This window comes from Acipenser ruthenus, chromosome 41 (genome assembly GCF_902713425.1).
Source record: "Acipenser ruthenus chromosome 41, fAciRut3.2 maternal haplotype, whole genome shotgun sequence".
Classification (NCBI taxonomy): domain Eukaryota; kingdom Metazoa; phylum Chordata; class Actinopteri; order Acipenseriformes; family Acipenseridae; genus Acipenser; species Acipenser ruthenus.
This window is the reverse complement of record NC_081229.1, coordinates 9,062,531-9,076,115: the sequence shown is the minus strand read 5'-3', so window position 1 is coordinate 9,076,115 and position 13,585 is coordinate 9,062,531. Positions and strand designations below refer to the sequence as shown.

The 13,585-nt window shown below is 40.6% G+C and overlaps 2 protein-coding genes across 2 annotated transcripts in view; both read right to left on the bottom strand.

Moving 5' to 3' along the window:
- The window catches only part of LOC131709038 (zinc finger protein 184-like), a 110,700-nt gene extending 100,550 nt beyond the window's left edge, over positions 1-10,150 (bottom strand). Inside the window, exon 1 of the mRNA XM_059010651.1 lies at positions 9,750-10,150. Coding sequence (XP_058866634.1) covers positions 9,750-9,779 — 30 coding nt within the window. The 5' untranslated portion in view covers positions 9,780-10,150. The remainder of the gene's footprint in view (positions 1-9,749) is intronic.
- On the bottom strand, positions 2,145-10,930 carry LOC131708987 (zinc finger protein 883-like). Its single transcript, XM_059010545.1, has 3 exons — positions 10,773-10,930; positions 8,365-8,872; positions 2,145-6,627 (listed from the first exon to the last, which is right to left on the bottom strand). Exons 2-3 carry the CDS (start codon positions 8,843-8,845, stop codon positions 5,582-5,584), a joined length of 1,527 nt encoding a protein of 508 aa, XP_058866528.1. The 5' UTR covers positions 8,846-8,872; positions 10,773-10,930; the 3' UTR covers positions 2,145-5,581.
- Positions 10,931-13,585: the final 2,655 nt, after the last annotated feature.

The window sequence follows — 13,585 nt, the reverse complement described above, 5'->3', positions numbered from 1 at the left end:
AAAACATTGTATTGAAACTGTGGAGGATGGCTGAGGGATTCCACAGAGACTCTGCAGCGCACAGCTGCACGGGATACACTTGTAAGCAGATTGCATGCTTCCTTCCCTGTGGAAGAGGCTGAAAGCAGAGACACTGGAATGTCGTACTGGAATTATTTATTCTTTTTTATATATAAAATAGGCCGTGAAGTTGAATAAGTTAAAGAAGGATGCAACTGGTTTTGTTGCAAATGTTTTGCAAAATGTGTTTTTATTTTTCCCCAGATTTCAAATCATTTTATATAATTTTTGGTTCTGAAAAGTTCAGTTTCATAAAAGTTGTAAATACATTTTTGGATTTTTTAAAATGTTTGTTCCAGTTAGTACAATACCACAAGTCTTTAGTCTACAGAAATTGCTAGACTAACTTAGTATTGTGTTTTAGTATCCTCTAGAGCAGGGTTTCCCAATCCTGCTTCTGGGGACCCCCTGTACTGCTGGGTTTCATTCCATCCAAGCTCTCAATTACTTAATTAAACCCTTAATTGAACTGATCATTTGCTTAATCAGACCTTTTTAATAGTTTTCAGCTCTTAAACAGCTGAAGAGTTCAAGTTACTTAGAAAATGTTAAAGCTAACTTGAAATCAATTTAATTTAAACAGTGTATAGCAACACCATATCTAATGTAGTTTATGCTAAAAACGTATGTTATTTGATGTTAAGTAAGCTTACGATTAAACACTATTACACGTGCAGTTTGTACAAAAAAAATTATTTATTCACTTACCTAAAAAAAAGTTTGAATACTGTAAATAACTTAAACACAACTACTCTGAGAAAGAGTAAACTATCCTGCTGCATTGAGATATTGAGATATCAAACCCATTATCAAAATACTGTATCGGTTGAAATGATCTTCCTCAGACACTGCTAAGATTGCAAGTATCATTGCTTGGTTTAGACTACAGTAAACTACAAAGTCGGATGAATGTAGTACCGGGGGGGGGGGGCAGCGGGACATACCAATCCTTCCCCGGGGCCCATGACGGCTCCAGGCGGCCCTGGTGCTGTCAATCCAGATACTCACTTAATCATCAGAGCTGAATGGATCACTTATCCAACCTGCAGCTCAGTCACCTAGATCTTGTGAAGTATGTAGGGCACTTGATCCCCAAATGCCAAACGTCTTGGATGCTCTTCAAATACCTGACCCCAAAGTGTCTCTCATCCAGACAGCTACTGTCTCAGTGGAGCCCAGAGTACTTCCCATGAAGGAAACAGCTGGTTCACTTGATCCCCCAAAAAACACCTTTTCAGACAGGCACTGGAACACAAAGTCATGGAGTGACCCCGACTGGATCCACCAAAAGCACTTACAGTGTAAGTTAGTTGTTATGCTGCCCTAGCTGTTCACTACAACACCATTGCAGAGCAACAGCTTTGAACTTGTGATGAAGTATTCTTCTCTACTGTCCTGCATTCTTTCTGTGTTACATTTTTTGTTGAGGGAAAATACAATCGGTCTTATCTTGTGTATTTACACATACACTGAAACGGTGTGTATGAAGAGGCATGCGTAGAGAACACCATGCTTCAGTCCTGAGGTGTCTTTAGTAATAGAGCACCTTTGAGGTACACTCTGAAGTGACTTCTTACAAAGGAAGCCTGTCTGTTCTAACAGTGTCACCTCACATTCCTCTGCGTTTATAGTTGCATAACATTGCTGTTTGTGGCTTACATGTATTTTACATGCAGTCATGTGTGGAATTGTAGCACTGGACACATTTTAGTTTCCAAAATTGGGATCTAAAAAATCTGTGATGCTGATCTTCACCGTCTGAAACCAGACCAGGAGCCTGAAAGTGAGGTATTTAATGATTTAAACTATACTTTAAATGAAACTTTATATATATATATATATAATTACAAAACAGTGCAATATGACTGAGCTAATCTTTCTGTCTTTGTCAAGTAAAGATTTTAATTTTTTGGATTTCTTTCCTTAAATTGGTTAAGAACAGTGTAAGCATTCTTGACATGACTTTCAACTTAAGCTTTAGCTAAATTACTATGACTATAATAACAGTAATACATGTTTTCTAGAAAGGCTGTCATTATCCGAGACTTCCTATAAAATCATTTAACATGAATACCATTAAACCATTTATTTTGAATCATTTTATTGTTTTTACCAAATTGACCAAAATGAAATATTACAGGTGAAAATGCATCCATACTTTCACTGGTACAGAGACACAACACTGCAGCAGACCAAGCCATCCTCACAGACAGTTATGCAAAGACACACATTTGAAATAGGAAGCCCCCTCTGTGACAGCGGTTAGTAATTTTGTGTACTGAGTAAATTGTTAAGGAATGATGCAAATTTATCTTGCAAATAATCTGGACATGCCTTTGCAGGCTGATCCATCCCAGTGTAAGGTGCTACTGGGTGCTGTGAATGATCATCCTCACTGGACATTAGTGCTAAGCACCGGCATAACTCTGGAAGCATTATACACCTGTGTCATGACAAGAGTAGTATTCATTCAGAACATCCTCGTTTTCTAAAGTAGATCTTTCAATTCCCTTGTCAATGAAGCTTGAGATGTATAATTGTGTCTACTCTGGTAAAGCACTTTGCTTTGTACACTTTTCTGGGCTCTTTTACACAGACTTTGGTGGAAATCACAACACACAACAGAACTGAGGGATCAAAACAGGGCACTCCTGTGTTTCTATTCATAGACAAAAACAAAGAAACCAAACCCTAACTCCTTCTTGAAGTATTAGCTACATATTTTGTATATTTTCCATTATCAGCCACACAGGAGGATAAACATTTTAAATGAATACTCACCATTTTAATGTGCCGGGTGCCTGCCCTGTCACACTACGTTTGTTACAATGGTTTATAGCCTGACAGGAATAGTAATGATCCAGGTATGCACACAAAGAACTGTAAGGTGTTTGAGCCTACAGTAAACAAACTACACACAATGCATACACTTTGTGTGTTATAGGCTATGTATCAGTGAAAAAAGCAGCGTACCTCAATTCTCTTGTAGAACAACAAACAGATGTCGAGCACTGCAGAAATGCCACAAGTTCGTGAAGTAAGGTTATTTAAAAATGTGTTTTTAATGCAACCGCAGTATTAATATCATGACAATACTTTTTCTTGTGAATTTTTAAATTAACTTTTTTTTTTTGCTAATTTGAGACATTGTTAACCATTTTAAATTTTGGGTCCATTTTTTTTCTTCTTTTTATAGAGCTTTTTAAGAAAGGTCTGCCAGTATGGAGGTGGTCATGTTCCCCATCCGAAGCAGCAGGACAGCACTTCCTGTGGAATCTTTGTTTGCAGGGTAATCTTTCATTTTACATTCATACACTCAAACCTGCTCATGCAACCACCTGGTCTCAGAGACCACTTGAAATTCCTCCCAAGGATATCTGTGCTTTTATTTAACTGTATTGAGCAGTCTTTTATCTGTAATCAAAAACAACAGCGCTCTCTTGTAAAGAGAGAAAATATGGAGAAACAAAAGGTCCTCCCTAGATGACAGAATTCAAGTTACTAAACTTGTAAAGACAGTAAGTGCCAGAAAAACTGCTGAACAATTTGGCACTAGAAAGAAGCAGATACAGCATTGTGAAACAGAAAGAACTAGGGCTTGAAGTTTTAGGTTTTTATATTTGTTCACGTGACCGTGTTTTGAGCTGATTGAATATCTTAATTAAACTGTTAATTATTATTATTTATTTCTTAGCAGACGTCCTTATCCAGGGCGACTCACAATTGTTACAAGATATCACATTATTTTTACACACAATTACCCATTTATACAGTTGGGTTTTTACTGGAGCAATCTAGGTAAAGTACCTTGCTCAAGGGTACAGCAGCAGTGTCCCCCACCAGGGATTGAACCCACAACCCTCCGGTCAAGAGTCCAGAGCCCTAACCGCTACTCCACACTGCTGTCCAATTACTAATTACTAAATTACTAATTGTTAATTACTAAACAAAGCCACTTCTTTTTACCTTGATGTCCTGACTGACTTGCTGATTCTGTTTCACCTTCTTCATTATTTGCAATGACATGAATCACTTCCCCCAGTTGCTACTTTAACTTGCATTTCATTCTCGCACTTGCCTGGGAACTCGGTAGCTTCCAATGTATCAGTTTCGTGTTGTGTTGTTCTTTCCGCTAATTTAACAGAATGTTCTCATAATTAGGATGTGGCGGCTTAAGACTTAAAGGCAAACTGTTAAAAGGAAAATTCAAGCCACACTTATGAAGAGTATGAAAACAATGTGCGTGGTAATCGAAAAAGATCTTAAGCTTATGCTGGCGTTGGTTTCAGGATGCAATGAATCAACACGTAGCTGAAAGACAGACACAGGCATTGAAATTTGAAAAGGATTTAAAACATTTTGTGTGACCTGAGACCAGCAAGCATTCATTACTTTCACAAAATAATTTGTTTTGTAAATGCAATTTCTAAATGAATGTTATTAAATGACATACTTCTTTTTGTTCATATTACATCTTCTGGCTTTTACAGTGTATGTAAGATGTACATAATTACAGGAAAGCATGTCAGAGACAAATAGATAATTCATAAGTTATGTGCCCTCTTAAGAGACCACCTGTGTTAAGAGACCTCTATTAGACTGATATATTGTGAGAAGTGTTGAATTTAAAATCAAGGGAAGTAATGTTAAAACTTTACAATGCATTAGTAAGACCTCACCTAGAATATTGTGTTCAGTTCTGGTCACCTCGATACAAAAAGGATATTGCTGCTCTAGAAAGAGTGCAAAGAAGAGCAACCAGAATTATCCTGGGTTTAAAAGGCATGTTGTATGCAGACATGCTAAAAGAATTGAATCTATTTAGTCTTGAACAAAGAAGACTACGCGGTGATCTGATTCAAGCATTCAAAATCCTAAAAGGTATAGACAATGTCAACCCAGGGGACAAATGGAGATTAGATAAAGGGGCATTCAGATCAGAAAATAGGAGGCACTTTTTTATGCAGAAGTGTGAGGGTCTGGAACCAACTCCCCAGTAATGTTGTTGAAGCTGACACCCTGGGATCATTCAAGAAGCTGCTTGATCAGATTCTGGGATCAATAAGCTACTAACAACCAAATGAGCAAGATGGGCCGAATGGCCTCCTCTCGATGGTAAACTTGCTTATGTTCTTAAGTCTTTGTCAGGCTGAGCAGCAAAGTCTAATAAGAATCACTAAGCAGACCAGTTTAATTGAATTGTCAATTTCATCCTCGATCACATTTTAGCTAATAGTAATTTTCTTAGCTGAGATACAGCTTGAAACATGCTGAAGTTCACTGTTTTAAAATTAGCCGAAGCTCAGTAAGTCACTCTCTCACAAAACGGTTGTGTGTTGTTGCAGTAGCTTGTGTAGGTGCTGCTAGAAGCTGACCCCGCCAGCCTCGAACCTGGTGATGCCTGGTGTGAGGGGCGATACCTAAAGCGGAGAGCGCAGGCAGTAGCGACAGTTGCAGCCACACGGTGTGTAGAAAGTGTTTATTAAAAGATAGGGTGGATTTTCTGAAAATACTGACCCCCTTAATCTCTGTCCATACTGTGAATTTGTTTGTGTTTTTGAAGGTTGTGTTTAACATGGAAACTCTTCCCACAGTCAGAACAGTGATACGGTTTCTCTCCTGTGTGAATTCGCTGGTGTAAAACAAGGCTGTCTGTCCTACTGAAACTCTTCCCACAGTCGGAGCAGCAATACGGTTTCTCTCCTGTGTGAATTCGCTGGTGTAAAACAAGGCTGTCTGTCCTACTGAAACTCTTCCCACAGTCGGAGCAGCGATACGGTTTCTCGCCTGTGTGAATTCGCTGGTGTGTTTTCAGGTGAGCTGACCGACTGAAACTCTTCCCACAGTCAGAGCAGTGATACGGTTTCTCTCCTGTGTGAATTCTCTGGTGATTTTTCATGTCTCCTGACTGACCGAAAGTCTTCCCACAGTCAGAGCAGCGATACGGTTTCTCGCCTGTGTGAATTCGTTGGTGTGTTTTCAGGTGTGTTGACCGACTGAAACTTTTCCCACAGTCAGAGCAGCGATACGGTTTCTCGCCTGTGTGAATTCTCTGGTGATTTTTCATGTCTCCTGAAACACTGAAACTCTTCCCACAGTCAAAGCAGGAATACGGTTTCTGTCCCGTGTGATTTCGCTGGTGTGCTATCAGGGTTCCTGATTGACTGAAACTTTTCCCACAGTCAGAGCAGCGATACGGTCTCTCCCCTGTGTGAATTACCTGGTGTGTCTTCAAGTTTCCCGAGTGACTGAAACTCTTCCCACAGTCAGAGCAGCGATACGGTTTCTCTCCTGTGTGAATTCGCTGGTGTGAAGCAAGGTGTCCGGACTGACTGAAGCTTTTCCCACAGTCAGAACAGTGATAGGGTTTCTCTCCTGTGTGAGTTCGCTGGTGTGAAACAAGGTTGGTTGACTGACTGAAGCTTTTCCCACAGTCAGAGCAGCGATATGGTTTCTCTGCTGTATCAGTTCGCTGGTCCATTTTAAAATGTCCTAACTGGGTGAAACCTTTTCCACAGTCAGGATATTCTCCACTGTCCGCCCTCGCTTTAGCTGCTGGACTGGAACCTGGAAAATATAAACAGGAAAGAAAGTAAGAGGGACTGCTTGTAGGCTTCGGGCATGTGGCTGGGTGGAGGAGTGGATTAAAGCATGTGAATTTCAGCTGTGGGGGCTTGCACTGGGTTACACCAGTTTTAAAACACAAAGTTAAGCCTTTACTTTGAGATGCCAACTTGTGCTGAGCGCATCGTGGTGTAATATATTTATTTTTTATTTAATTTAAATCTATTCATATTTATAAGGCCAGTGGCTGCTAGCCCCTTGAAATTAAAAGGTCCTTGGGCTCTGGCACGCCAATGACCTCATTTTTGCTGTTCATTCTATATTTCTGGTAACTGTAAAACCCAATAAAAATATTTCAACACTGATTTTTTATTTTATTTGGAATTGTATTTATTTTGGATTTAAATATTAGTAATGAAGAGTGGTTTAGGATCACATAAGTGCTGTCAAACCTGGACTGAAATATTCAACCTCAAAAATAACTATCAAAATAACAACACCAAGAAAGATTTAACTATGAGGTGCCGTTCAGGAAACAATTCATTTATTTTCAAGATGGTTCATTTATAAACAGTATGGTTCATTTATAAACAGTATGGTTCATTTATAAACAGTGTGGTTAATTTATAAACAGTATGGTTCATTTATAAACAGTATGGTTCATTTATAAACAGTGTGGTTCATTTACAAACAGTGTGGTTAATTTATAAACAGTATGGTTCATTTATTTTCAAGATGTTTAATTTATAAACAGTATGGTTGGGATATTAAATGGCACTGTGAAGGACACCCTTGGGGTCCTCCCTGTCATGCCCTATTCAGAGTTTTTGGAGGCTCTGTTACGGCGCTACATCGAAGGGAAGGGGTATAATACTACGATTAACACCATGTGTGTTCTCCTTTAATTTTTTTTAATGAATTGTTTGTTCTTAATACTGTATTTCGCTGACAGTTTATTGTGGCATTTTAACTGACATACTAAAAGCGCTGAGCTGGGTTGCTTAGTAACCGGTTTAGGGGTCCTTCAGAAACTGCTGCACAGATGTTGTAGTACAGATCATTTTTATTTATGGCTATGCAGTAAAATACTGCTTTTAAAGTTGGCATGATAACGTGTACAATAGAGTAAATAATGTGTTATGTTGTCTTTCTATACACAGGTGATTTTAGACTTTCCATGTTTTAATAAAATGTACATCTAGAAAATATTGTGAATTGAGATCACTAACCAAGCTGAATGAAACAGAAGGCATTCGATGTCAATTCTTCCAGTTCTAATGTAATGAATCACCTGTCCATATGAAAAACACGCTGTCAGTGTATCTGTACTAACTTTAAGAGAGATATATAGGGATTGTTATATACATAATTCAACTCAAATTACTCACAAGTACATGTGCATTATTAGGTAAGAAACAATGTATGAGATTTCACTGTGTCGTGCCTGCGATTTCACTGTGTCGTGCCTGCGATTTCACTGGGTCGTGCCTGCGATTTCACTGGGTCGTGCCTGCGATTTCACTGTGTCGTGCCTGCGATTTCACTGGGTCGTGCCTGCGATTTCACTGGGTCGTGCCTGCGATTTCACTGGGTCGTGCCTGCAGCTGCAGGTCGACAAATCGGGCAGTACAGTTGCACTGCATGTACGTTTCAATTTTTTTTCAGCGCGGTCGACTGATTTGAAGTGTGGATATCACACAATCTAGAATGACAATGTCACAGCTACTGGGAGTCACTCACCTGCTAGACTGCATTCTGAATGGGAGCGCCCGTCTTCCTTTCCACCTCCTTGTGTGCTGTTGGGAGAGCCTTCCTCTCCAGCGCCTTGCTCTCTCACGCAGATTCTCTCCAGCACCATGCTACACTCCCGCAGGCATACAGGCTCCAGCTCAGGGATGTTTGGTTTGAAGTCCTCAGATTCTTCCTTCACTGGTTCCATGTGCTCAAACTCTACTTCAGGGGGCTCCTGTTTAATACGGTCAGTTTCCAGCACCTCTTCTTGTTTAACAGGAAGGGGTTCTTCTGTCTGGGGGATCTCCAATTCATTGTGCTCAGCTTTAATCTCAGAGACCTCTGGCTGGCTGCTGTCCCATTGCATCTCACAGAGCTCCTGTTTAATGGGGAGGGAAGCCAGCCCAGAGAACTCCACTCTAATGGGGACCAGTTCAAGTTCAGGGAACTCCTCTTTAATCTGGACAGATTCCATCTTCACACTGTCCATGGCAGCACACGGGATTCTGTTTAATAGCTGCTGGAAAAAAAAGTGCATTTATTTATTTATTGAAATACAGTGCTACTGAGGCCGTTCAAGGGTCTAAAATAGCACAGGGTGAAAGAGCATTCCTTTGCGAGTTTGTTTGTAGGTGCTATTAACCATTACACGGTGTAGCCTACTGTACAATGAGGCAGCAGTGTGGAGGAGTGGTCAGGGCTCTGGACTCTTGACCGGAGGGTCGTGGGTTCAATCCCAGGTGTGGGACACTGTTGCTGTACCCTTGAGCAAGGTACTTTACCTAGATTGCTCCAGTAAAAACCCAACTGTATAAATGGGGAATTGTATGTAAAAATAATGTGATATTTTGTAACAATTGTAAGTCGCCCTGGATAAGGGCATCTGCTAAGAAATAAATAATAATAATAATAATAATAATAATAATAATAATAATAATAATAATATTAAGTGAATATGAATGCATATTTTGCGTGTTTACATTACCAACTCGCAAATCAACGAGACGTGGCTTTATTTACTCCTTAGCATGACACGTTTCATAGGGTGAAACGGCACTTATGCGAGTTTTTATTTAGTATTAACCAGCTATTAACCATTTTATCACGTAACCTGCTGTCGATGTAAAGTGAATATGTATGCATAGGCGAGAGATTACAAACTGGCACATCAACTAGACACGGCTTAAATTACTCTTAGCATGAGGTGAACTCGCAGTCATCTGAGAGTTTGTATGCGGGAGCTAGGAATTGTTATTTGACGTATAATATAGTGACTGAGCCACACGACTTTCCAACATATCAAATAACCTCCCCGGGGTGTGCAGCCCCTGCTATATCGACAGCATGCTCGACCTCAACTATGTTGCTAATATTAAACATAAAAACATCGTTACCTGATTTTGTATTGAATTCCCCGGTGTCATTTAGTTTGTTACATTTTAAATGGACTCGGTCTTGTTGATGCCGCCATGCCTGTTCATTTTGCAAACAAAGGGTCTGACAGACCCGTGCGTCAAACACAACTAAACATTAATTAAAAAATGCAAAAACATTTTTTTTTTTAAATCGATATTTTTAAAAACCAGGATGGATTATTATTGTTATATGCTTTTTTTTTAATATTTATATTAAGCCGTTTGGCGAGAGAGAAAAAGAAGAGCCACACGACCCTGTGTGCATGACATGCCTGCAGGCTCCTGTGTATATGAATGACCGCAGCAGAACGCAGCTCGCACGTCATCGCTCTCGCTGGGAGCGCAGACAGCGTAGAGCTGCGTGCGCAACTCATAATCACGTCATCCTCCCGAGTGTGCTTCATCCACCCGCAACACCCCGACCACGTGACCATAAGCACCGCCGTCAATAAAACCCAACCAAATCATTTCATCGTGCACGCACCTCCAGCAGTTAACGTTAGCTGAATCCTGTAATATTTGTATATTTCAGCCCCTGTCCTACAGAAGAACAACAGACGCGTGGTCTTTGTACGTTTCGCATCAGTCAATGCTCTGCAATTTCGATTTTCTTTTTTAATCATTCCGTCACTTTATTAAGGAGGATATTTGTTACAGGGGTTCATGTTAATGCGGTGCTTTTTAAATGCAGGTGACATTAGCACATCCTCTTGCACTGAGATGGCCTAATTATGTATTAATCCATTCATAATTGTTATTAGAATTATTAACGTTAGATCGGCTATATAAACATGCCCCGATAAGACCTTAACTCGGTAACAACAGCATAATGACCCTTCATATGTCGGTGGTGTACACACAAACCTCCAGTGGCCAAGACATATATGCATGTGTATAACTGAATAAATGATACCCGTAATTATATTTTCACAAATATAAATCACTCCACTCTGCCAATGAGAATTGAAACCTATGCGAGTACAGTTATAAAAGTTTACTGACCCTTTTGAATAATAAGATCCTGAGGTCTCTTCTAGTAACGCACTACACAAGGAGCTCCACAGAGGCAGATCTTGCCATTTATTCCTTTCACAGTCAGCAAGCTACTTTATTATTGAACCCATTAATGCCTCTTGTGTACAGTCTGTAGTGTATAATGATGACGTCTATTACGAGTTGCGCACGCAGCTCGCTGTGAGTTTGCGCTCTGCAGCAATACCCCTCTCAGCAGACCGCCCTTTAATACGTCACTGAAGCTCTTATCACTGACTGGGTCACATGACAGGGTTGCATTCCGCAGCGACAGAGGCAGTGATGCAAGTACAACAGCACAATATTGTCGGGAGCTGTGCGGCGTGTTTATTGTACGCGCAACACTTTTCAAAGGGCACAACATCGGAGTGTAATATGACGGAGCCCGCGGTTTCCTTGTGTTGTATGGTTTAAAGTGGGCCATGTTGTTTTGTCCCGTATATGTGCATTGAAAGTGAGATGGTGTTACGCTTTGTAATATAATATTATCCACAGTCTTTTACAATGCAATCTTTTTTTCTTCTTTGGTATCATCGTGCAGTAATTTCTGATACGTATTATTATTATTATTATTGTTGGAAAACATGGATCGAGAATTGATTAGCAGTTTGCTACGCATGTGGACTGCAGAGCTATACTGGTGTTCTTTTCTGAAAAGAAACTAATATTGCAGATAGCAGACTGTTTGGTTCAAATTGCATGTACTGCTAACAATTGATAAGAGACCTTGCGTCTACAAGCTTCTTGTCCAACATTGACTGCAAGCTAACAAGATAACAGTGCTATGGACCAGAAGGGGCCAGGCTCTAAGACTTTTGGGAATACAAAGCATAAAGGAGCTAAAAGGCTCCCAGGGACTGCCGTTGGACCCAAAGGTTCACAGGGAGAGTAAGAGATAATGCCACTGGACTCAAAGGGTCTCAGGCAAAACGGAGAGATAGGAACAAGGAAGATGACAAAAACCAGATGTATGGACCTTTTTGGGGCACCAGGGGTCTGAAGAATGCACTGAGTTCAGAGGTCGTCACGCTAGACTACACACACAGACACACACACACACTCACACTCACACACACACACACTCACACTAAATGAAATATATGGTAACAGGATAATGAGTTGTACCTTTTCTATTGGTTAAGTGTCAGAGAAAGAGGAGGAGAGAGACAGACACCTATGCAGAAGGGTATTTAATGTCATGCAACAATTGTAAGAACGAGTATTCTGTTTGTCCTGTACCTGGGACCAGACTCCCTGCATATTTCAATAAACCTATCAACTGAATGAAGAAAAGGACTCTGTGCATTTTCTTGAATCTACTTACTCACCATCCTTTTTTTAAGTTACATCAATTATTATTATAAAATGAACTCTTAAAGGGAAGCTCTGACTCTCTCCTCCATGTTGGTCCGCCCCTATAAAGAGTCTCCCGTCCTGGCGAGCATGAATCCCTTTCTGTCTGTTTAGAACAGTGCTTCCCAACCCCAGTCCAGGCGACCCACTGTGTCTGCTGGTTTTTATTCCAACTGAGCTGCCAATTACTTAACTAGACCCTTAATTGAACTGATAATTAGCTTAATTAGACCTTAATGCAAATTTTAAGTTAGCTATAACATTTTATAAGTAACTTGAACTCTGCAGCTGTTGCAAGAGCTGAAAACAATTAAAAAGGTCTAATTAAGGGTCTAGTTAAGCAGTTGAGAGCTCAGTGGAATGAAAACCAGCAGACACGGGGTCAATTGCAGTGAACATTCAGAGTTAGTACGCATCAAGAGTACTAAGTTGCGGAGTAGCTGTTACGGTACTTTCCTGTGGATCACCCCCAGCTGCGGATTAAGTTACTTCCAATTGCAACAAACAAATGAGTTGGGGATCAGCTGATCCTCAGGTTAGTATGCAGCGGAAAATCAAGACGGTTTATGTCTGAAGGGGGGGTGCAAAGGATTTGGTAGATTAAAGTCATTGTATGACATAGTTTCTTTGAATCATTACAGTTGTGATTACATTTAATTTACAATATAGAAATACTGTAGTCGCATGTCACTGTGAACAGTGGTGATGTATTGAACTCCTGTCCTTCCCTTTCTTCTGGTCGAGGTCCAATCATAGCTGGGTTTGGTTGGTATCTCCCTGGGTAAGGCATGGCAGGGTCATCCCAGTTGATTGGCACGTTATGAAGCACCACACATGCGACGGTTATTTGGCTTGACAAGCAAAACTATGTATAAATATTCCAAATGTTCTGTCAAGACCCGCTCTTGCCTTCTTACAACTCCTATTGTATTTCAGCTCTGCTGGTGATGTGGGATTCGGCACTGTGCAGAGCACTGATACAGCGCACTGACACTGCAGCTGAACGATACAGCACACTGACACTAACTAAACGATACAGCGCACTGACACTGCAGCTGAACGATACAGCACACTGACACTAACTAAACGATACAGCGCACTGACACTAACTAAACGATACAGCACACTGACACTGCAGCTGAACGATACAGCGCACTGACACTAACTAAACGATACAGCGCACTGACACTAACTAAACGATACAGCGCACTGACACTGCAGCTGAACGATACAGCGCACTGACACTAACTAAACGATACAGCGCACTGACACTGCAGCTGAACGATACAGCGCACTGACACTGCAGCTGAACGATACAGCGCACTGACACTAACTAAACGATACAGCGCACCTACACTGCAGCTGAACGATACAGCGCACTGACACTAACTAAACGATACAGCGCACTGACACTGCAGCTGAACGATACA

Bases quoted from the DNA above. Each gene is read 5' to 3' on its own strand.
- LOC131708987 (XM_059010545.1), bottom strand. From the start codon at position 8,845: ATGGACAGTGTGAAGATGGAATCTGTCCAGATTAAAGAGGAGTTCCCT. The intron at 6,628-8,364 runs GTGAGTGACTCC...TATATTTTCCAG, and splicing joins TTCAGAATGCAGTCTAGCAG to GTTCCAGTCCAGCAGCTAAA.